This window comes from Oryzias latipes, chromosome 19, assembly GCF_002234675.1.
Source record: "Oryzias latipes chromosome 19, ASM223467v1".
Lineage (NCBI taxonomy): Eukaryota > Metazoa > Chordata > Actinopteri > Beloniformes > Adrianichthyidae > Oryzias > Oryzias latipes.
In genome coordinates this window covers 17,020,054-17,045,867 of record NC_019877.2, presented here as the reverse complement: position 1 = coordinate 17,045,867, position 25,814 = coordinate 17,020,054, and the positions used below count along the sequence as shown (strand labels likewise).

General features: G+C 46.6%; 1 protein-coding gene across 2 annotated transcripts in view; it reads left to right on the top strand.

Moving 5' to 3' along the window:
* Positions 1 to 25,572, top strand: part of LOC101172231 (ryanodine receptor 2) — a 310,508-nt gene extending 284,936 nt beyond the window's left edge. For both annotated transcript variants that reach the window (XM_023949560.1, XM_023949561.1), the window contains 2 exons: positions 11,760 to 11,811; positions 23,198 to 25,572. In XM_023949560.1, the coding sequence (XP_023805328.1) occupies positions 11,760 to 11,811; positions 23,198 to 23,293 (148 nt within the window). In that variant the 3' untranslated portion in view covers positions 23,294 to 25,572. The remainder of the gene's footprint in view (positions 1 to 11,759; positions 11,812 to 23,197) is intronic.
* The last annotated feature ends 242 nt before the right edge of the window (positions 25,573 to 25,814 follow it).

Below are 25,814 nucleotides of genomic sequence, written 5' to 3'. Positions count from 1 at the left end.
GTATTGGAAGGTGAGGCGACAGAGTTTGCAATGAATTCTGGAATGGATGGGCAACCAGTGAAGTGACTGAAGAACAGGAGCTATTTGGTTAAATTTGCATCTCCTCATCAGGACCCTAGCAGCACAGTTTTGGATGTGCTGAAGCTTTCGGGTCAGTTGCTGCCTTGCTCAGCATAAATAGTTATTGGGACTGTGTTCCTAATAACACTGATTTCGACTACAGCGGCAAAGGAAAGCGATTTAAAGGCTGGTCATCACGATGGGATAAATGAAGCCTCATTTTCGAGGGAAAGTTCACCTCTTACCAATTGTTTGCATACAAGGCTGCAGCAGCTCCTCACCTGGGCATGTCGGATCACATCTCTGCGGAGCTAACCCCCACATACAGACCTCTGATCTGCAGGACCAAACCAACCACCAAAACAGTTCTGGTATGGACCGAAGAGGCTTCTTCAGCACTACAGGACTGTTTTGAACTCACTGACTGGGAGGAGTTTAAAGATGGCTCAGATCTTGAGGCCTACACAACATCTGTCCTGAGCTATGTGCAGTTTTGCACAGATGCTGTTCTGCCCACAAAGTCCATCAAAGTGTACCCAAACCAGAAACCATGGTTTGATGGCACAGTGCGGTCTCTGCTCAAAGCTCGGGATCCAGCCTATAGGTCAGGTGACAGGCTGGCCAACAGCGGAGCTGAGGAAGAGAATCAACCAGGCTAAATACAGGTACAGATACTGTGTAGAGGAGCATTTTGGTAATAACAACCCGCGGGAGAGGTGGAGGGGCTTCAGAACCATCACAGACCACAGGAGCAACACTCAGCAGATCACCCATGACCCCACCTTGCCTGACACCTTAAACACTGTCTTTGCACGCTTTGACACTCCTGGCAGCAGAGACATATGGAGTGATATTTCTACCACCACGTTGCACACAAAACTTTCTAAGTTGAACACAGAACTTTCTAAGTTTTTTGCTCAAAAATTGTTTTTTTGCTTTCAAAAGCTTTTTTTTGCTTTCAAAAACGTTTTTTGCGTTTGCAAAACACATTTTTTTGCGTGCGTTGTGTCAAATCTCGCTTTTGTCCTATCTTTGATTTTGCTGACTTCTTTGAGCGCGACTTAGCGTGATATGACTGCCACTGGCATCGCCAAAAAGAAATTCGCAAGCGTTGTGTGTCCTCTCACTTTTTTCCTATCTTTGCTGAGTTAAGTTTCGGTTTGACGTGACCAAGCTGCCATCAAACAGCTGCTGATTGGTCCAGATTCTAACCAATCAACTGTCTCTGTCTCATATTGACGGTACTCCGAGGCAGACATGACCTTTGGACTTTGTGTCAGTTCTGTTCGTATGGGGTTCTGCCGTTTTCAACCGTTCTGACCCGTTTCTCTCAGAGTAAAACCCAGAAGGAGCAGCAAAGCAGCTAAAATAAAACAGAGTTTAGTGTTTATTCATGTCTGTGTAGAGACCAACGTGTTTGAAACGTCTGCAACAAAAAAAAAAAAAACATGTCCAAACTCCGACTCCGTCCAGCAGGGAAGCAACACTTTTTAAGATTTGTACCTGAACTATTGTTTTATTTTAGTCAAAAGTTGTTGAAATATTAAGAGAAAATAGCATTTTTTATGACTAATATTTTTTAACTTTGGGCAAACGCTCACAAGTTCTAAAACATAAATGATAATAAAGGTCAAAAAATGCCTCTTCTGTGTTATATACATTGCGTTTACTGTGGTGAGCCATCATTCTTTTGCTTATTATTGCTGTTCATCTGATCCCAAACACGTCTGCAGCATTAAATAATATGTGCTTTGAATCTTTTATTGTTTTGTTTTAACAAACAGACCTGAAAGAAAATCACACTTTTCACCAATAATTTGCTCTGCAGGATTCACAGATCAAACAGACCTGTTGATTTAATGTCAGCAGAAAAACTTTACAGTTTCAGGAGATCCTCAGTCATAAATTCACAAATCTGACTTAATAAAAATGAACGAATGCTAAAAAAAAGAAAGTATGAATTATTGTTAAAATTATATTTAAACAAATGAAAATGTCTTCATCCAAAAATGAGGGTAAAAAGAGCTGGTTCAGCCTCTGAGCCTCGGCAGCAGACACCATGTTAGATTCATATGGCGATTTGATTGGTTAGAATCTGGACATATCAGCAGCGGTCACGTCAAACCGAAACTTTTATTTTTTTTTTACTTGTCCTGTCCAACAGCTAGGCAGGCAGATGAGAGCTGAGGGCCTCTTGTGTTGGACATATTTTACTTTAACAAGAGGGGTTATTAATCTTCAGACAAACCAAAGGCATGACTGAATAAACCCCTTTTGTAATTGAGGCCAAACTTTATTAATTTCAACCATGTTTGAAAACCTTTGGTGTTGGACCGGACGGAAAAGGAAAGAAGGGAAGAAGAGAGGGGGGGTGATAGTGAGAGGGGGGGTAAGACTATGAAGCAGCATAGAGCAGACAGGTTTGCTGGTTGTTTATCATTACGGTACGGTTCAAATGTAGTACAAAAAGGGCGGGGCCTGACCACACACACTCAAATGTTATCAACACACATGCTAGCTGCAAAAAATGTCCACATGTCAACAAGTACACAAAACAGATAGTGTTCACTAACGCATACCTATGCCTTTAAACCAACTAGTGTGAAATCTTTCATTCATTCAATCATGCAAACTATTAGTGCAAAGGTGAGCTAACACCTGTGCTCAGGTGAGTGTGTATGTTCTTCTAAAATGGATGGTGGAATGTGAAAAGAAGGAGGAGGAGCGCCCAGCCACCCCCACACCCAGACCCTCGCAGCAGCGGCAGCCGGAATCCCCCCAACGCCACACGGGAACAGGCAAGGAACAACCGCCCCCCGGGCGACCAAGACCGCCACCCAGGCTAGGGCCAGCAGGACCGCCGCGAGGCCCCCAGAGCCAGAGAGCAGGGAGGCGCGGAGGGAAAGAGAGCGCCGCCCCAGCCCAACCAGGAAAGCAGCCCCCCCGCCGCGCCGGAAGAACCCAACGCAAGGCCCCACCGGAGAAGGACGCCCACAGCCCCAGACGAGCACCCCACCACCACCCAGGAGTTCCGGGCATCCCCCCGCCCCAACCCCAGGTACGAGCCAGGACCCCCCAAGGGAGACCCGCTCCGCACTCCAGGCAGTCACCCACCCGGCCCACGGTTGGTCCAGGGAGGAGCAAGGCAGGGGCCCCCGCCCAGGAGGGGGGAACCCCGGGGAAAAAAGGGCGGCCCACAAGGGGTGTTGTAAATATGGCCCGACCAGGCTCGGCCACTGTTGGAAGTTTGGCGGGGCCCAGCGCTCAGGGGCAAGGACCAGGACCCATCCCCCAGGGACACGAACACCCCCGGCTCAGGTGTAATGTGAACCCCCCCACCGTGCGGAGAGAGCACCGCCGGGCCCAGGGAGCCGGCACCCAGGGGACACGGCCGCCGTCGCCAATGGACCCGCACCCCCCACCAGGGAAGGGGTAGGGGACAGATGGACCTAGGTCCCACCTTCCTTGCAAAATGTGTGTGCGTGTATGTGTGTTTGAGAGGGTGTGTGTGTGCATGTGTGTGTGTTTATGTTGGAATGTATATATTGAAGGGGGAGGGGTGTGTGTACTAAGGGGGGGTGCAGTTAAAATTGGCGAGTAGGGCACTAAGGGGACATCTCCTGATTACTCACAGTGATGTCCCCTCACCCTCCACACCAAGGGGCCCTAAATGTCTAAGGTGCGGTTAATATTGGCGGGTAGGGTGCCAGGAGGACATCTGCTGCGTCAAACCGAAACTTAACTCAGCAAAGATAGGAAAAAAGTGAGAGGACACACAACGCTTGCGAATTTCTTTTTGGCGATGCCAGTGGCAGTCATATCACGCTAAGTCGCGCTCAAAGTAGCCAGCAAAATCAAAGATAGGACAAAAGCGAGATTTGACACAACGCACGCTAAAAAATGTGTTTTGCAAACGCAAAAAACGTTTTTGAAAGCAAAAAAAAGTTTTTGAAAGCAAAAAAACCAATTTCTGAGCAAAAAACTTAGAAAGTTTTGTGTTCAACTTAGAAAGTTTTGTGTGCAACGTGGTGGCAGAAATATCACTCCATAGAGACACTGGTCCTATTTTACAGCCGGAGGAACAGTCCCAGCCTCTCGTCCTGCAGCTTCATCAGGTGAGCCTGAGGAGGATGGACACCAGCAAAGCAGCAGGACCAGATAAGGTGTCAGGTCGGGTTCTGAAGCTATGTGCACATCAGCTGGCTGGAGTTTTTCTGGACATCCCTCACCTCACCTCAGTTCCTGAAGTCGTCCATCATTGTGCCGGTGCCAAAAAAATCATGTGTCACGTGCCTCAATGATTACTGGCCGGTCGCTCTGATACCAGTGATCATAATGTGCTTCGAGAGGATCATCCTGAGCCACATCGAGGACATCATCCCTGCTACTCTGGACAGTCATCAGTCCGCCTACAGGGAGAACCGATCAACAGAGGACGCAGTCTTGTTAGCCCTGCATGCCGCCCTGTCCCACCTGGAGCACACCAACACGTACGTCAGGATGCTGCTTGTAGACCTCAGCTCAGCATTTAACACTGTGATCCCAGACAAGCTGACGCTGAAGCTTCACAACCTAGGACTGCCTGCGTCTCTGTGCCTCTGGATCAGGGACTTTCTCACCGACAGGCCTCAAGTGGTGAGAATCGGGGACTCAACATCATCCACACTGATCCTAAGCACAATAACACAACAGGGGTGTGTCCTCAGCCCCACCCTCTTCACTCTGTTCACCCATGACTGCCCCAATATTCATCTCACAAACCTGGTTTTAAAGTTTGCTGATGACACCACCGTAGTGGGTCTCATATCAAACAACGATGAGACCCATGACAGAGAGGAGATCCAGCACCTAACAGGATGGTGTGCCGACAACAATCTCATCCTGAACACCTCCAAGACCAAGGAGATCATTGTGGACTTCAGAAGGTCCAGGAAGGTGGTACACCCCCCCCCCCCCCATTCATGGGGAGGAGGTGGAGTGTGTGGACCACATAAAGTTCCTGGGGATACACATCATGTCCGACCCCACCTGGTCGCTGCACACATCCCACCTGGTGAAGAAGGCTCAACAGAGACTTTTCTTCCTCAGGAAGCTTAAAAGGACTGGACTCTCATCTCAATGTCTGGGGATCTTCTATAGAGCAACCATAGAAAGCATCCTCTGTCTGAGTGCTACGGTGTGGTACGGAAGCTGCACCGCTCAAGAGAGGAAGAACTCGGCCCGGGTGGTGAAACACGCACAGGAGATTGTGGGAGGACCTCTCCCACAACTCGACTCAGTGTACGATAGTCGGGTCCGATGGAAGGCCCACCCAGGACACCAACTGTTTGTACCTCTTCCCTCTGGAAAGAAATACAGGAGCATCACACACAAACACACAAGCAGACTGAGAAACAGCTTCCTTCCCAGAGCTGTGAGGTCCATCCCCCCCCCTGCAGACACACACTCACACAGTCTTAACATAAGCCACTAATCCCGTCACTACACAGTCGACAGTTGACTATGCTCTGGTTGCACTTTTATGCCACCGTGAGTATGCTATACTCATTCCATGTGTGCAATATTATTCATCTCATGTGTGCAATACTCATTTCATATGTGCAATATTCATCTTATTTGGTTTGTAAAAGTTTGTTTTAAAGAAGCCAGCGTAGTGATATTGAACTTTAAGCCGTGTGGCCGGAACTTCTTTTGTAGGCGTGCAATGTCACTGTGAATTTTCCCTTTTTAATCCTCACATTGCAGCCAATCAGAATCAAATATTCATCCGGCCCATGGTATAATTTCTGATAATCGATACATGGAAGAGCATCATCCATCCTATACCATGGTCTCTTACAAAAAAAAATATATAATAGATCTCATCCTTGTCATCCTCTAAATTTTTCAATTCCTCCGCTATAACGTCCTTGTGTCTCATCTCCTCTTTCTTGACTTATTTTCTCTCCTCTCTTTTTCTTCCGCTGCATCCCAGTTTTCAAAATAATCAAACTCACTAAAAAGCTTAAAGGGAGCCACAATCTTTTTTATTTTGTTTTCTTTTCTTTCTCTGAGTTTCTGTTGTTACCAACTGGCATTTAGGCCAGCACAGTAATTTGGTGGCCTGCATTTGGCTATGTGGCCATAACTTCTTTTTAGGTGTCCATTATCACTGTACATTATTACTTTTTAATCCACACCCAGCACCCAATCAGAATTGAGTGTTCTCCTGAACCATGGTACAATGAAATGTTAATTCAGAGTGTTTTATGAAATACTAACAAATTCAAATCAAATTCAAATTCAAATTTTATTTGTCACACACACAATCATACGGCGTACAATGTGCAGTGAAATGCTTAGGCGACCGCCCGCAACTTCAAACAAGAGAGAATATCAATTGGAAAATAGATATAAAATATAGGAATATAGAAATATAAAAACATAAAAACAGAATGTCTGAATGTGTGCAAATATGCTCTAAAAGTGACATATGTGAGTGTATAGTGTCCATGATTACTGATTAAGAGACCGTATCACCTGCGGGAAGAAGCTCCTCCTTCCCATCGGCGGTTTCCCCGGCCGGTTGGCTGCCTCGGTCCCGTCGAGGCCTGACCAGAGCTCTTCTAGGGCCGGCGTTTGGGGGTGGGGGCCTGGGCTTGCTCCGGGGGGGGCCGGCGCTTTCTGGCTCCCCTCTCTCTGTGTGGGGGTGGTGGTGCTGGGCCTGGGGTGTCTGCGCCTCCGGGGGTGGGGCCCCGGGGCTGGGTGGGCCTGGCCCCCTTGCTGGGGGGGGGGGCGGGGGACGGCTGTTTGACCACCGGGGGACAGTCTATCATCTGGCCCCAACTTACCCCCTTCCTCATATAACCTCATAATAGGGTGAGGGGGTGGGGGGCTTAGCCTGCGATGAGCCTTGGGGGGGGGGTTTACTAGGCAGTGACCCCCCTCCTGTGGTTGCCGTATGGAGTGGGCCCCCCCTCTTTCGGTTTTATTTGCACCTTAGACATGTAGGGCCCTTGGTAGGGGGGGTGCTTGGACATCACTGCCAGCAAGCAGCGGATGTCCTCCTAGCACCCTACCCGCCAATTTTAACCGCACCTTAGACATTTAGGGCCCCTTGGTGGGGAGGGTGAGGGGACGTCACTGTGAGTAATCAGGAGACGTCCCCTTAGTGCCCTACCCGCCAATTTTAACCGCACCCCCCTTAGTACACACACCCCTCCCCCCTCAATATATACATCCCAACATAAACACACACACATGCACACACACACTCTCTCAAACACACATACACGCACACACATTTTGCAAAGAAGGTGGGACCTAGGACCATCTGTCCCCTGCCTCTTCCCTGGTGGGGGGTACGGGCCCCTTTGCAACGGCGGCTGTGTCCCCGGGGTGCCGGCTTCCTGGGCCCGGCGGTGCTCTCTCCGCGCGGTGGGGGGGTTCACATTACATCTGAGCCGGGGGTGTTCGTGTCCCTGGGGGGTGGGTTCTGGTCCTTGCTCCTGAGTGCTGGGCCCCGCCAAATTTCCAACTGTGGCCGAGCCTGGTCGGGCCATATTTACAACACCCCTTGTGGGCCCTCTTTTTTCCCCGGGGTTCCCCCCTTCTGGGCGGGGGCGGCGGGCCCCTGCCTCGCTCCTCCCTGGACCAACCGTGGGCCGGGCGGATGGCTGCCTGGAGTGCGGAGTGGGTCTCCCTTGGGGGGTCCTGGCTCGTACCTGGGGTTGGGGCGGGGGGATGCCCGGAACTCCTGGGTGGTGGTGGGGTGCTCGTCTGGGGCTGTGGGCGTCCTTCTCCGGTGGGGCCCTGCGTTGGGTTCTCCCGGCGCGGCGGGGGGGCTGCTCTCCTGGTTGGGCTGGGGCGGCGCCCTCTTTCCATCTGTGCCTCCCTGCTCTCTGGCTCTGGGGGCCTTGCGGCGGCCCTGCTGGCCCTGGCCTGGGTGGCGGGCTTGGTCGCCCGGGCGGCGGTTGTTCCCTGCCGGTTCCCGTGTGGCGTTGGGGGGATTCCGGCTGCCGCTGCTGGTGCGGTGGGGGTCTTGGGGTGGGGATGGCTGGGCACTCTCCCTCCTTCTTTTCACGTTCCACCATCCATTTTAGAAGAACATAAACACTCACCTGAGCACAGGTGTTAGCTCAACAGACTGAATGACTGAAATATTTCACACTAGTTGGTTTTAAGGCATAAGTATGCGTGTGAACACTATCTGTTTTGTGTACATGTCGACAGGTGGACATTTTTGCAACTAACAGGTGTGTTTATAACATTTGAGTGTGTGTGTGGACAGGCTCCGCCCTTTTTTTTTGTTTTTTTTTACATTTGAACCTTACCATAATGATTAACAACCAGTAAACTTGCTGCTTTATGCTGCTTCATGGTCTTATCCCCCTCCTATTATCACCCCCTACCCCCCCTCTCTCTAACGTCCCTCTCTCTTCTTCCCCTCTTTCCTTTTCCGTCCGGTCCAACACCAAAGATTTTCAGACATGTTTGAAATTAATAAAGTTTGGCCTCAATTACAAAAGGGGTTTATTCAGACATACCTTTGGTTTGTCTGAAGATTAATAACCCCTCTTGTTAAAGTAAAATATGTCCAACCCAAGAGGCCCTCAGCTCTCATCTGTCTGCCTAGCTGTTGGACAGGACAAGTTAAAAAAAAAAAAAAAAAAAAGAAGAAGCTCCTCCTCAGTCTCTCTGTGTTGGCCTTCAGAGAGCGGAATCGCTTTCCTGACCGCAACAGAGAGAACAGTCCGTTGTCGGGGTGGCTGAGGTCCTTTGTTATCTTCCTGGCCCTGGTCCAGCACCGCCTGCTGTAGATTGAGTGTAGGTCAGGGAGCTCGGTATGAATGATGCGCTCAGCTGAACGCACCTAACTTTACCAAAAATGTTTTTATCTAATGTTTGGGAAACTGGCAACATTTAATAATAATATGTTGATGCCTATTATTCTGTTGTCATACTGTTGTCATTTGTTGCAGCCTCCCATCATTTGGTACAACCAACAAAAATACATCTATTCATTTTCTGAACCCGTATTATGCTTTACGGGGAGGTTGCCGAAGCCTAACTGTTGCCACTGTTGCCACTGTTGGGGGAAGCGGGGTACACCCTGGACAGGTCGCCAGTCTGTCGCAGGGCACCAACAAAAATATTTATTTTAATTTACTCTAAAATATATTTCTAATTCATATTGCAGTTTAAATGAATCTCTGATGCAGTATGTTTAGACGACTGATATTTTTATATGTTTATCAATTGTATTGGATTTATTTAAAAAAATAAAACTTTGAACCACATTTAGGGAGAGTGCTAACCTCATACAAGAAAAGTGTGAGCTTAATACTTAAAAATATTGTTTGTTTGTTAAGATTTAGTAGTAAACAATCTGACTACAATTACAATTTTATACAGTAGGGACATTTGTTAATTTTGATCCAATTGACGGTTGGACCAAAATCCTTTTTTTAAGACCACAGTCACTAACTTGACCTAAAAACGCACTAAATGTACAAATGTTCAAGTATATTTGTAACTGTATATGGGATATACATTGCACACTCGTCGGCTTCCCTTGCTCAATTCGCATGTGCATCATTTACATTAACTGTCTGTTGACACCGAACGTGATTCATGTGGCAAATTTGCGACACCATCTTTGTTTTAACATGCATTTTGATTTTTTTCCAGATGCAATGTGTTATAATGCTTTTTTTTTATTATTCGGCATCGCGCATATTTTTTTATAAATAGGAATAGCTTGTGATTAAAGATGTCGTGAATGTTTTGTTTTTTGGTAGGCAATGTATTTGTGTGTGTGTGTCTATATATCTGTTTTAAAGTACTTTATATGTTTTACTAAGTATATTAGGGGTCTTGAGAAAAATCGATTCGGCAATATTTCAATTTAATTGATATTTGTGTCAATTTAAAATGCTGTCAGGACAAAATTTATTCAACTATTTATGGGCGTCCTTCAGCGTCTGACTCTTGTTTACCACTTAAACCTCCGACCGCTAGTTGGGAGCACAGCACCCTCAGCCTCTTTTAGCAGCTCTACACCGCACAAAACAACTACAAGATCTCAGCAAGTACCAGCTTTTTTTGTTGTTATGAGAAATGCTCTGCTAAGCTTTAACTTGGGATGGTTACCGAACCGAAACTCTGTGCTGGGGGGCGCCTTATGCGCCCCCTACGAGATTTCCACTTTCTGTCTTTTTAGAAGAACTCTACATCCCATAACAGACTGGTCGGCGTTCACAGCTGCAGACACGCCCCCTCTGCATGCTCACGCTGCTCTGCTCCTCCTGCACGCTCGCATTACCCGATGGTGTTAAAGGCACCACGAAAGTCTTAGAAACATGATAGTTATTTTAAAAAACCACAGAGCACAAGGATGAAAGAGCCGCACGCGGCTCCGGAGCCGCAGGTTGCCGACCCCTGTACTAGCCAAACATTTCTCTGGAAAAAAGTTATGTAGTTGAAAGCAAACAGTTGTTCCAGTTATTTTTTAAGGGTCAGCTGATTATTGTTATCTTGTAAAAGCAAACACAAATAATAATTGAAAGTGTAAGTCAGGTTTTATAACATCACTGAAATGTAATATTATTTTAACAAAAAACACTTTTGATATCTGAACCTTTTTATGAACACATACAAATAGCATCGAATTTTCATCAAGGCCCAAAGGTTTATTTCTAGACATAGTCTTTTTTTTTTTACGTCAACAGTTAAGAAATTAACTTCAATGTACAGAAAAAGAGTAAAGATTTAAACTAGTGATAGACATAAAATAATTACTTTAAAGTTGTCTGGGTTTTTTTATGGTCATGCATAGAAAAGTCATTACTCCGGCTTCTCTGTCAGGCGTGCCTTCCAGTAAAACTCCAAACTTTTGACACCAGCGAATTATTTCTTTCTTTCATTTGCAGGTTTCCAAGCCATACAGTCCAAATGAAGAATAAATCATATACTCTACCACTGACAAACTGCCAATTCCACGCTAATAATGCGGCCAACAAATTATATGACCACCACAAGCTCACTCCAATTCCTAATCCAATCATTTATGCCATTTACCTTTCAAACTTTGTGCCACACACGCCCACAGCCACACACCCACCACCTGATTGATGACGCTGCACTTTACCTGTGCCATTTCCATTATGGCTCCTACGTGGAGCAAAAACTGAGTGTTTGTGCTGGCTGAGGTCAGTCTAAGCAAATGCTAGAAATTACCAGCGGACCTGAATGCAGCAATAGCGAGCTCTTACAAATGCAGAAATTCTATGAACCACTGAATGCACCTCCTGCTGCGGAGTATGTGACTATTTAACCTGCGCAACAAAATCAGAATTTTACCTACTATAGGATGGGTGTTTGTGGTAGCCAAGGGGGGGCAAGCAGTTCATTAGCCATTTATAAATGGCTGTCTGTCTGTCTGTCTGTCTGTCTGTCTGTCTGTCTGTCTGTCTGTCTGTCTGTCTGTCTGTCTGTCTGTCTGTCTGTCTGTCTGTCTGTCTGTCTGTCTGTCTGTCTGTCTGTCTGTCTGTCTGTCTGTCTGTCTGTCTGTCTGTCTGCGTGCGTGCGTGCGTGCATAGTAAATAACACCAAAATTACAGAGGTATTATAGGGTAAGTTATTGTCCTGCCTGAAAATAAACATTTTGACCATGTGCACCTTTGTAGATCAGCATTTGATTTTATGATTGTGTGTTTCAGATTCTTCTTGATGTATCTTATCAACAAGGATGAAACGGAGCACACAGGCCAGGTAACTCAGCTGTTCCAAAGCAGCACAACTTTAGACGGTCAGATTTCCAACCAACATTTGTTTTTTTTATGCCACACAGAGCCCATTGTGAACAGAATGTATGTTGAAATCTAAAAGATTCAAAACAACTACACTATTTTACCAAAAGTATTTGCTCACCTGCCTTGACTCAGGAACTGAAGTGCCATTACATTACTAACCCATAGTGTTCAATATTATGTTGGTCCACCTTTTGCTGCTAATGGAGTTTAAATTCTTCTGTAAAGGCTGTCCACAAGGTTGAGGAGTGTGTTCATAGGAATTTTTGACCATTCTTCCAAAATCACAGTGGGGAGGTCACACACTGGGAGGTCACAGTATCCACTCTAATTCATCCCATAGGTGTTCTGTTGGGTTAAGGTCAGGTCTCTGTACACACCAGGCAGGTTCATCCACATCAAACTCTGTCATCAATGTGTTTTATGGACCTTGTTTTTTTGCATTGGTGCAGAGTCATGTTGGAAGAGGAAGGGGCCCGCTCCAAACTGTTCCCACAATGTTGGTAGTATGCAATTGTCCAAAAGGTTTGGGTATCATGAAGCATTCAACGTCCCTTTCACTGAAACTTTTGGGCCAAGCCTAAGTACTAAAAAAACAACGCCCAATAATTCCTCCTTCCCACTCGGCACAATGGAGTCACAAATGTAACTTTCTCTTGGCAACCTCCAAACCCAGACTCGTCCATAAGATTGCCTGATAGAAAAGCGTGATTCATCACTCCAGAGAATGCGCCTCCACTGCTCTAGAGCCCAGTGGCAGTGTGCTTTATACCAGTGGTCCCCATCCTCCGGGCCGCGGACTGGTACCGGGCCGCGGGACACTTGCCAAAATTTCCCGCGGCCCGGTACCGGTCCATGGGAAATTTTGGCACTGTGACGAACAGAAAGAAAAACTAATTTCCATTTTATTGGGACACCTGATTCTGTTACGGGAGAGGTGGGAAGTACCCAGGCGCAGAGAGGAGAGGAGGCAGGAGGTGCCAGGCATTCAGGATCTTTAATAAAGTTCACAAACTACAAACAAAAACCACTGCTAAGCAGACTAACCAAAACTCGAAACTCAAAAACTTGAAATGCACTACACAGTGGAAGAACATAATTACAAACTATGGTGTCATGATACGACGAGAGTTCAGAGTGACCCAAATGCTGGAACCCAGAAGGAGACTCGGACAATGAGGTAAGTTTAGTTTGATTTTATATAGCAAAGGGTGAGTAATGGCTTTTCTCCAGAGGCGGCGTGGCAGCAGGCTGGAGGAGGGCGGCAGCAGGATTCCAGAGCGAGACAGTGAGAGTCCAGGCAGAGAACAGCGACCAGGTGAGTTCCAGAGGTGATTCTTCCTGAGACAGAGACGAGAGGAGCAATGAGTAACTTGAAGCATTGACAACAAACAGGAACATGAGCAGACCAGACTAAGCACCATGGGAGGAACAACGAACTGGCGTCGAGTGGAGGTCCAGGTGCTCCTTAAGAGGGTAACGGCGATAATGAGGTGAGTGGTGGCAGCTGGTCGCGTCAGGAACAGAGCAGGCGGGGGAGGGGGAGAGTAGCTGGCAGAGGCACCATGACAGTACCCCCCCTCAACGACCGCCACCAGGCGGTCCAAGACGATGGTCAGGATGGGCGCGGTAAAAGTCGTCGGTGAGGGTATCCCTCCCAGTCCACCAAGAACTGGACCCCTCGCCCACGGCGCCGGACATCCAAAATCTTGTCGACCGTAAAGGCCGGGGCGCCGTCGATGGTACAGGCGGGCGGTGGGGAAGTGGACGGTGGGCAAAGCGGACTCTCGGTGACTGGCTTGATTTGGGAGATGTGGAACGAGGGATGGATTTTAAGGGCAGCGGGAAGTCGTAACCTGACACAGGTGGGGTTGATGATGCGGTCAATGGTGTAAGGGCCAATAAACTTGGGAGCCAGCTTACGGGACGAAGCCTGGATGGGAACATTTCTAGAAGAGAGCCATACCTTTTGGCCCGGTTGGTAACTGGGTCCCACCACCCTATGACGGTTGGCGATCTGGCAGTTGCTCTCCTTGGTGTGGAGGAGAGCCGCCCTGGTCTGCAGCCAGATGTCTTGACACCGCTGGAGATGGAGCTGGACCGAGGGCCCTGCCAGATCGAGTTCCTGAGAGGGAAACAAAGGTGGTGAGTATCCCAGGGAGGCCTCAAAAGGGGAAATACCTGTGGCGGAAGAGGAGTGGGTGTTGTGGGCGTATTCCACCCACACAAGATACTTGGACCAGTCAGAGTTGTTCTGAGCTGCCAGACACCTGAGAGCCGCTTCCAGCTCTTGATTAGCCCGTTCAGCCTGGCCGTTGGATTGTGAGTGGTACCCCGAAGAGAGACTGACCGTGGCTCCGAGGGCAGAGCAGAAGGCCTTCCACACCTGGGACGTAAACTGAGGTCCGCGGTCGGACACGATGTCGGATGGTAACCCATTGTGGCGAAAAACGTGATTGATGAGGATGTCCGCGGTTTCGGATGCAGAGGGTAGCTGAGGCAGGGGAATGAATTGTGCGAATTTAGAGAAGCGGTCAATGACAGTAAGGATTACCGTGTGACCCTGGGACGGAGGCAGTCCGGTTACAAAGTCCACCGCAATATGAGACCAGGGACGGCTTGGCGTAGGCAAAGGCAACAGATGACCAGAGGAGGGCGAGTTGGAGGACTTGGAGCGGGCACAGATGGTGCAGGCCACAACATACTCCCTTACGTCCTTCTCCAGCATGGGCCAGTAAAACCGCCGTTTTAGTAGGTTGATGGCCCTGTGAACCCCCCCATGGCAGGCAATGCGGGATGTGTGACCCCAGGTCAGGACGTCAGACCTAAGGGAATCAGGGACATACAAGGTGCCAGGAGGACATGTAATGCCATTAGGTATCTCACCTTGGGCCTGTTGGACCTTGCTTTCGATCTCCCAGGTGAGATTACCTACAAAACAGGAGATGGGAATGATGGGTGAGTCAGAGGAGGATTCAGAGACTGAGTATTTGCGGGACAAGGCATCCGGTTTGACATTTCGGCTGCCCGGACGGTACGTGATCGAAAAATTAAAGCGGTCAAAAAATAGACACCAATGGGCCTGTCTGGAATTAAGACGTTTGGCACTGCGGTGATAAGCGAGATTCTTGTGGTCGGTCCAAACTATAAAAGGTTGCTCTGCCTCCTCGAGCCAGTGGCGCCATTCCTCCAAAGCTAGTTTTATGGCTAAGAGCTCACGATTCCCAACATCATAATTCTGCTCGGCAGGGCTCAGTTTGCGGGAGAAGTAGGCACAAGGTTTTAGTTTGCCTGAAGACTCCTCCCGTTGAGAAAGAACAGCCCCAACTCCAGAATCAGAGGCATCAACCTCGACGATTAACTGTTTAGTGACATCCGGTTGTATGAGAATGGGTGCAGAGACAAAGAGTTCTTTAAGTCTCTTAAAAGCCGCATCGGCGGCGGGGTTCCAGGTGTAAGTCTTGTTGATGGAGGTGAGTTGCGTGAGGGGAGCAGCAATGCAACTATAATTGCGAATGAACCTTCTATAGAAATTGGCGAAGCCCAGAAATTGTTGTAGTTTTTTGCTGCTTTGAGGAACCTCCCATTGCGTAACAGCTTCAATTTTGGCGGGGTCAGGACGGATATTGCCAGCTTCGATTATGTACCCAAGGAACGGGATGGTAGATACATGAAATTCGCATTTTTTCGGCTTTGACGTACAGACGATTTTCGAGAAGCCTCTCCAGGACGAGGCAGACATGATGTTCGTGCTGAGCCGGATCAGGGGGGTATTCCAGGAAGCATGTTTAAACTAGCCTGACTTTGAGCCTGAACTCTGGCTGAAATCCGCCTCAACTTGCTTACTCTGGGTATGTCGGTTCCAAAAGACCGGATATGAGTTGGCGTAGTTACGCTCAACTTGGTAACCCTGGGTTAACGCACGGTACATAAAGACATTCTCAATAGATCGCCGATTTCTGGAGTCACCATGGAAACGCGTGGAGAGAAAAAAAGAAAGCGCGACACTTGAGACGGAAGTGAGACGGAGTCTGAGATTTTAATGACGGCGGATAGAAATTATAAGTCCATCAAAAAGTAACACGGCTGAAAGATAATTTAGTTAAATTTATTCAAACTCAATAATTGTTTTTACAACTCAAATTTACGTATTTATCTAACTAAATGTCACATTACTTCATCAATCTTTTTTCCATCTTAATTACTTATATTTCTTGAACTTTCAAATGTCTGAGTTTGAGCCGACAGATATGCTCATTTTTATAACAATAAAAAGAACGGAAAAAAATGCACGGAGTGCAAAAATTCATCACAGAATATTCCATCACTGTCATAACAGGATTGGGTGGTAGAGGTGCTATATAAACTCATCATCCTCTACTTTACTCTCACTCATGGTGCAGAGACTTAAGCATAGTAGGACAAAATAGCTCGGCAAAACACGGTGAAACACAGTAAAACAGCTATACAACTAAACACATTTTGTAAAAAACCCACACTTAAACCCAAATCCGTCCAGACAGGCAAAGGGAATGATATCCCAGAATCCCTTGCGGTGCCGATCTAACAGCAGCATCAAAGTTACACCTACTTAATTGAATTAATTTGAATAAAAGGAAAATAATTGTCTGAAAACTATGTGTTATTTTTAACGTGACCTAACAAAAAAATGATTTATCTTAACTGAAGCAAATAATTAAGTTAGATCAAAGTAAAAAAGTTTATCTTTCCAACATCCATATGTGGTCTTATCACCCTCTCATGGTGGAAAAAGTATTATCTGAGCTTCTTCATCCACTAAATCATCTTCAAATGGACACGCCATGCTGTTTCACCTCTTTGTAAACAAACTAATCTTCAGCTGAACCTGCTCCGGACCAGGTTATGTTCAGAGCATGAGTTGCCATGGTAACTTGACCTACCCTGAAACATACCTCCATTTCTGGAACCGAAAGCTGAGGTTATCAACTTCCTTAGCCTCAAACTTATCGTGGGAGCTAGCATAACCTGCTTTCTGGAATACCCCCCAGAAGAGTAGATGAGGATATCGTCCAAATAAACAAAAACGAATCTATTTAGAAAGTCCCTGAGGACATAATTTACAAAGCGCTGAAAAACGGCAGGGGCATTGGTAAGCCCGATGGCATATCTAAATATTCATAGTGTCCAAACGGCGTATTAAATGCCGTTTTCCACTCGTCACCCTCCCGAATGCGGACAAGGTGATATGCGTTTCTGAGATCAAGTTTGGAGAAAATCTTGGCTTGTTGGACTGAATCAAAAACGGAATCAATTAGAGGCAGGGAATATTTATCTTTAACAGTAATTTGATTTAGCTCAAGGTAGTCTATGCAGGGACTTAACGTCTTGTCTTTCTTCTCCACGAAGAAAAACCCTGCGCCGACAGGAGAGGATGAGGGGCGGATATGACCCATGGAAAGGGCTTCCTGAATGTAATTTTCCATGGAGGCTTTTTCGGGCCCAGATAGGTTATAAAGTTTCCCTTTAGGGAAGGGGCCCCGTTAAGCAGTTCGATGGAACAATCATATGGTTTATGGGGCGGGAGAACACTGGCCTTGGATTTAGAGAATACGTTTCTGAGATCATGGTAACAAGCGGGGACGTTGGAAAGATCAATTTCTTTATCGAGTTCTGAATCGGAGAAGTTAGTGATCGGGATGGCAGAATGTAGACAGTTAGCCATACAGTGGGTACTCCAGTTGGCAATGCGAGGAGAACCCCAATCAATATGAGGATTATGGGTCTGAAGCCAAGAAAACCCCAAAATGATGGGTGTCTGAGGACACTGGGTGACGAAGAACTGGTGGTATTCTCTGTGATTCCCGGAGGTTAATATAAGAACGGGCCTCGTGCGTTTAGTGATGCGGGTGAGATGTTTACCCCCTAAACCAGCAGCGGTCACGGGGGAGGCGAGATCTTCGAGGGATAGCGTGAGGTCATGAACGAGACGCTGGTCTATGAGGCTGTGTTCGGCACCGGAATCTATGAGAGTCTGGAGTTCATGAACTTGATTTTGATGAACGATTTTTACCGGGACAAACAAAAACTTAGAATTCTTGACGAGATCGGAATTATTTCCCCGTGGACTGATATCTACCGGGAGGTTCGGGAGTATAAGACGAGAGCTGCATTGCGAGACAAAATGGCCGGCTCGACCACAATAAAAACATATCCCCTCTTCACGACGCTTCTCCCTTTCTTTAGTAGTCAGTTTTGAGTGACCTACGAGAATGGGCTCACCAGTACTGCAGGCAGGGAGTTCATGGATGGATGGCTGAGCGACACATACAGGATTAGGATTGTGCGATGGTGGCTTACAGTTCCGTTCCATGATGCGTTCTCGCAGCGGGACGTCGGATCGCAGAGCCGCAGAGACGAGATCTTCAAAATTTCCTGCTTCGGGCTGAGAACGTAGGTGATCTTTTATTTTCTCATTCAATGACTGGTAGAATACCCCTTGGAGAACTGGATCGGGCCAACCCGCTTCGACCGCTAGTATCCGAAAATCAATAAGATGGTCGCTTACCGAACGGCTTCCTTGTTTGAGATTTAGCAACCGCCGGATGGCTTCTTCATGTTTACGGGGCTGGTCAAACACGAGTCGGAATTCCCAGAGGAATCGGTCAAATGGAAGATGAATTATGGGGTGAGACGCCAAAAAGGCCTGAGCCCATCATAGAGCTTTGCTACGAAGAGAATTAACGATTAACGAGATTTTGTTGTGATCGGCCTGGTAATACCTGGGGGCCTGCTGGAAGATAAGTTGACACTGAATCAGGAACCCTCCGCGAGATTCAACATCACTGAAAAAAGGTTCCGGCTGGAGACGGCGTGGCAGCAGGCTGGAGGAGGGCGGCAGCAGGATTCCAGAGCGAGACAGTGAGAGTCCAGGCAGAGAACAGCGACCAGGTGAGTTCCAGAGGTGATTCTTCCTGAGACAGAGACGAGAGGAGCAATGAGTAACTTGAAGCATTGACAACAAACAGGAACATGAGCAGACCAGACTAAGCACCATGGGAGGAACAACGAACTGGCGTCGAGTGGAGGTCCAGGTGCTCCTTAAGAGGGTAACGGCGATAATGAGGTGAGTGGTGGCAGCTGGTCGCGTCAGGAACAGAGCAGGCGGGGGAGGGGGAGAGTAGCTGGCAGAGGCACCATGACATATGGATCAGCACAGGAGAAAGGGAAAGACAAGACTTAAATACATGCAAGGCAACGATACACAGGTGGAAACACTCAGGACTGATGAGGAAAGGTAAAACTTGAAAACAACAACAAAAAAGGAAATACTACAAGATAAAACAGGAAGTTAACTCAAACCTATACAGAAACAACAAATAAACAAACAAGGAAAAGAAACTGAAACCGTTACAGATTCTGATCATTTAGATGGGTGAGTGAATACTTTTGTTAATATAGTGTGCATGAAGCACAATTCTTCAAACAGGCTCATTTCTGCATGGTGTAAGCAGGACCCCCTCCCCACCACCACCATTCTGGGCGGAGGAGGGGGCACAGAGGGAGGGATTAGGGGACTGTCCACCACCGGCTTTATCTTGCTGACATGGAAGGTGGGATGCACCCGGAGGGATTGAGCCAGAAGAAGGCGGACCAAAGCTGGATTGATGACCTTGGAAACCTGAAAGGGACCCACAAATCATGAAGCCAGTTTCCTACAAGGGACATGCAGGTTGAGGTCCCCAGCTAAAAGCCAGACCTTCTGCCTGGGTCGATAGTCGGGAGCAGGGTGCCTCCTGCGATCTGCCGCCTTCTTGACTCTGTCCTGTAGGCGGACCAGGACCTGTTGGGAGGCGGCCCAGATGTGGCAACAGTGGTGAACCAGGGCATGGGCAGATGGAACAGAAATCTGTGGCTCCAAATCCACAAATAGGGGAGGGTCACACCTGAAAAGCCATTTGAATGAGGAAAAGCCTGTGGCCGAGGTAGGCAAGGTGTTGTTCCAGTTGTTGGTTAAGGCGTTTGGTCTGGCCATTGGATTCCGGATGATACCTAGAGATCAGGCTGGCCGTAGCGCCAATGAGCCAGCAGAACTCCCTCCAGAACCGGGACATGAACTGAGGCCCCCGGTCAGAAACAATTTCCTTAGGGAAGCCTTGATGCCTGAATCCTTGGTTCATTATTATTTCAGAGGTTGTCTTGGGCAGGGCAATGAACCTGACCATCTTTGAGAACTTGTAAGGAAATCAGTATATTTCACAGACACAGTCACAAGGTGTTTCACAGGTTAATTTATTCATTCATTCACAGTACAGACCAAAAGTTTGGACACACCTTCTCATTCAAAGAGTTGTCTTTATTTTCATGACTCTGAAAATTGTAGTCACACTGATGGCATCAGAACTGTGAATGTGGAACATTCACAGAACATGTGGAACATGTGGAATTAAATACATAACAAAATGTGTGAAACAACTGACAACATGTCATATTGTAGGTTCTTCATAGTAGCCACCTTTTGATTTGATTACTGTTTTGCACACTATTGGCATTCTCTTGATGAGCTTCAAGAGTGTCACCTGAAGTGTTTTTCACTTCCCAGGTGTGCCCTGTCAGGTTTAACAAGTGTGATTGCTTTATAGATTGCCTTATAAATGGGGTGGGGACCATCAGTTGTGTTGTGTCAGGTGGATACACAGCTGATAGTCCTACTGAATAGACTGTTAGCTGCTTTTTTCTTGCCATAATACAAATTCTAAGTACAGAAAAACGAGTGGCCATCATTACTTAAAGAAATGAAGGTTAATCAATCTGAAAAATTGGTAAAACTTTGAAAGTGTCCCCAAGTGCAGTCACAAAAACCATCAAGCGCTACAAAGAAACTGGCTCACATGCGGACCGCCCCAGGAAAGGAAGACCAAGAGTCACCTCTGCTGCGGAGGATAAGTTCATCCAAGTCACCAACCTCAGAAACGGCAGGTTAACAGCAGCTCAGATTAGAGAGCAGGTCAATGGCACACAGAGTTCTAGCAGCAGACACATCTCTACAACAACTGTTAAAAGAAGACTGTGTGAATCGGGGCTTCATGGTAGAATATCTGCTAGGAAACCACTGCTAAAGAAAGGCAACAAGCAGAAGAGACTTGTTTGGGCCAAAGAACAAAAAGAAAGGACATTAGACCAGTGGAAATCTGTGCTTTGGTCTGATGAGTCCAAATTTGAGGTTTTTGGTGACAACCATCGTGTATTTGTGCGACGCAGAAAAGGTGAACGGATGGACTCTACATGCCTGGTTCCCACCGTGAAGCATGGAGGAGGAGGTGTGATGGTGTGGGGGTGCTTTGCTGGTGACACTGTTGAGGATTTATTCAACATTGAAGGCATCCTGGACCAGCATGGCTACCACAGCATCTTGCAGCGGCATGCTATTCCTTTCGGTTTGCGTTTAGTTGGACCATTATTTATTTTTCAACAGGACAATGACCCCAAACTCACCTACAGGCTGTGTAAGGGCTATTTGACCAAGAAGGAGAGTGATGGAGTACTGCACCTGATGACCTGGCCTCCACAGTCACTGGACCTGGACCAAATTGAGATGGTTTGGGGTGATACTGGACCGTAGAGTAAAGGCAAAAGGGCCAACAAGTGCTAAGCATCTCTGGGAACCATCAACAATTTCTTAACCACAGACCGCAGGCACAAGATGGTCTGCAGGGGGCGAGAGCAAATCACAAACATATGGAGGAGATTGACAATGAAGATTGACACGGGAGCCAGTGAAGAACTTTGAAGATAGGGGAGATGTGATCTTTTCTCTTAGTGCGGGTCAAGATCCTCTCAGCCGAGTTTTGGATCAACTGCAGGTGAGACAGCTCCTTCTTATTCAGACAGGAAAACAGACTTTTACAGTAGTCTAGCCGTATAGAAACAAAGGCATGAATAAGAAGTTCAAGATCTTTATGTGACACCATTTTCCTGAGCTTAGAAATGTTCCTCAATTGGAAGAAACAGTTCTTGGTTGGCAGTTTGGAGTGCTGCTTCAGCCACATATCTTTGTCAAAAATGACACCCAAGTTTCTAAGGCTGGGTTTGACAGGGTTTCTACATGCCAAGTCACCGCTCCAACCCCAAGGGTCAGTGAAAGGATGTGCTCTGGTTCTTTGGCAACAGGCTTGGGGTCGTACAGACGAGACAGGGCATCCGGCTTGATGTTCTTGGACCCTGGCTGTAAGAGAGAGTGAAAGAGAATCGATTAAAAAAAGTCTCTGCCTGGTCTGGCAAAAAATAAGTCTCTTTGTATTTCGCATATACTCCAGATTTTTATGGTCCGTCCAGATAATGAAGGGGTGTTCTGCCTCCTCCAGCCAGTGCCGCCACCCCTCCAGTGCCACCTTGACTGCCAGCAAGTCTCGGTTCCCAAAATCATAGTTGCACTCTGCCTTTAACGGTCACCCAGACAAGAACGTACAAGGGTGCATCTTCCCATCTACCTCGGACCGCTAGGGGAGGTAGATGCAGGGGGGGCGCAATTTGCTATGCAAGCTCCTTCAGGAAGACACCATACAGCGCTGCGGAGTTCCACCCACTCTCTACTGCCAACGTGCTGAAACGGTCACTTCACCTTGTCTTTTATTTGGGAGTTCTAGCGCTTTCTCTCGGCTGGTTGATACCGGATCAAATGTGATCCGGTGGGCGGTGTGTCCAGCTTGGAAGGCAGTGAGGGATGAGCAGAGAGGAGAGTTGCAAGCCCACTCTGCCATGGCCCACACTCTGGCCCTCTCCAACAGGTGCGAGATTATGAAGGCAATCATGGCTCTATCAGACACAAAGGCGTTGGGGCAGTGTTCAAATCTGAAAAAAGTACATTTGACCTACACCTTTCATGTGTTTCTCAATAATAATCATCATTATCTAAACATTAATGTTGTGGTTTATAGAGCAATTTCAATTTAGATGTAATAAATTGTATTTAACACTTTATTTATATATTATTGTTTTCAAACCCTTAAGCTTTAATCTATTGTAACCTTCCATTGATGTGTTATTCCTACCACGACAAAGGTGGATAAAGGCGGAAAGATTTCATGTAATCCATGGACAGCAGTGAAGGTCACAAATGATTGAAGAAAAAAGGTTCAGCGCACTGTCTAGTGGGTCTAGATGACCCAACTCCCAATGTTAAAGTGCCTAGGATAGCACAAGGGTTAATACAGTAAAAACTGTCAAGAAGATTAAAAAAGAAAAAAAATGTCCACAGATGTTAGGATAGTTGGAGTGGACGTCATAGAGCTAAAATTCTCATCATAGAGATTTGAGCACAGTCAGCAGTTTTGACTTTAACACCCTATCTCCACCCCTCTTTTTTCCAGGAGTCTTACGTATGGAAGATGTACCAGGAGCGCTGTTGGGAGTTCTTCCCTGCCGGCGACTGTTTCCGAAAGCAGTATGAGGATCAACTCAACTGAGCTGCTGTGACCCACTATAGCAGCACCACCTAGTACACACCCCCTACCTCCATTAGATATCTGCTGTCCCTCTGCAGCCAACTCACCGCCACAACAACTACTGTGAGCCACTTCCTTGTCCAGGAACTTCCAGCTTCTTCATAGAGATGCTTGGCTAACTGCAGCAGTTCATCCTCAGACCTGCAACCCCTGCAGAGCTCCTCCAGCCCTGAACACAGATCCTCTGTGATCTCCTTGGCTGGAGACTCATATTCTTACAACTCACAAACATTATACATGAAAAAAAAAGAAAAGAAATGATGGTCAGAAGAACTTGCACCAATGGATGTTCCGCACAGAAATAGAAAAACAAAAAGCTCTGAGTTCTGCAACAGGATTCTCGTCTCATGAATGTGATGCTTTACTCGTGTAAGAAGTGGAGACACACAAGCTGACCACAAAAAGCTTCATGTCAGGAAATGTGACTGCACGAGTTCAAGTCAAGTTGGTCCAACTGACCTGAGTGACCTGGAAACTCAGCTAAAGTCCAGACCAGATAACCAACAACCAGCAGCTGCAGGCATCCATATTCACTTATGTTAAGCAACCATGGGCATTTAACTGTTATTGGCAGCTGCTGGTCATGTCTGTCACTGAAATTCATCTTCATAAACCATCCGCCGTCCATAAATAATTCAAACCTGCTGACTGGGACCAAAACCTTGCTCCACACAACTGAACCACCTTCAAAAAACTTTCCAGTCTATTTTCTGTCAGTCATCTTTGAAACTCTCCGCCAATATTACAGACTCTTCATGAAATGTTTGAAAAACCAACATGCGTAGCTGTTAACAGTTTGTATCAGCCATTCTTTTGTCTGAAAGAAGAATGTGCTGCAGGTTAAATAGTTTTCATTTTCAGATTCTGTCTCAGCACCACATTTGTTCATCTTCTCTTTCTGAGGCATGACCAGAGCAGCACAAAATACATTTTCCAATCAACATCCAGACTTCTGGATTATGGAACCTTCATTTACAGAAGACACAAATATGACATTTATAAAATGACATTTTTGGTTCAAAAAAACCTTTTGAACAGATCCATGTTTTGCTGAATGTTTGTACCAACCTACGGGGAAGTGTTTTCAAAACCCGCTGCTCAAACCTGCAGTTGCAAGTCAGACAAGACATGCACGTCAGTGTGCACAGTGGCAGCAGAGTGAAGGGAGTTCTGAGCTGGTGCTGCGTCGCGTATGAAGCTCCAAAAGTGCTTCTGCAAACTCAGTCGAAGATCTCCCGACCTTCTGGAGGAGAACCTGTCTGTCCACCCCTGCCGCTCCTCATGGTTTCCTTCTATTCCTTATTGACTGAAAGGATTGGAAGACTGGGTGAACCCTCAGAGGTGTCGAAAAACACTGGTTTTCTTTCAGGATGACCATCTTATGCAATACTGACTGACGGATTAAAATGCTCTTTTTAACCTGACATTGAGAAAAAAAGAAGCTTTTGAGGGAAAATAAGCTTTTGCATGTTTCTTCCAAGGTTCAGATGAATGCATTAATTACTCTATGCTGCCCATAAACTGCAGAAGATGTTTGTTATTCTGTCAAGATGAAGAATCATTGTTGTCATGAGTCCTCTGTAAATCATCACTGCATCTCTTGCTGAAGTAAACAGCCTGTTCTCCCTAAACTAATGTCTTATATAAAGTGATAAAAAAAGAATTTAAGTTGAAATAATAAGGTGAGGGGGCAGAAGAACATGCTTACATAGCTGAGAAATTAAAATATTACTAATCCTTGTGCCAGAATGACACAGACTGAGATCTTCACCCATGAGCTGTTTTTTGCACTGATGCTGCTCTGTTCTACATACCATTTTTAAGGTGCAGCAGATGCTCTTGCACTTCTCACAGTTTGATCGCCTTGGATCTTCTTATAAGAGTGTATTTGGGATAAAAAGTCTGACCTGGACTTGAACACATACATTTTTCCCTGGAGGAGAAGGCGCTGACTGCTGAAGAGTTGCTCGTGCACCTTCAAGTGAGCAGCTGTGCAACACTGCAGACTGCATGCCGAGTGCAAGCATTTTCTGCTTTACCATTCATGCTGTTTTTGTACAACTGCAAATCTCCAAGCCAAACTTATTTATTGCTTTACATGAAAAATGTTTCACAAAAGAAAGACGTGTCCAGACAGCATAATAGAGACTTTGGATACTTTGCTGCTTCAGACAGAACTCCGAACACGTGGATGGACTTGCATGAGCTACAAAATAAAACTTTATTCATACATGCGTGAATTGCAGTTTGTTCTTCTCCTGACAATACTCTCACTTAAAATCCAGAAGATATGCAAAAACCAAAGACAAGGAATCGTGCATGGATGACTATGTACCTGTAACGAGAACAGGCCGATGGCTGGTTCCAAATGCAGCAGGTTTATTAACCCTTGTGCTATCTTAGATGACCCCACCCCTTACATTGACGTGTTCTCCCTATCAGGACAAAGGTGGATAAAGGTGGAAAGATTTCATGTAATCCA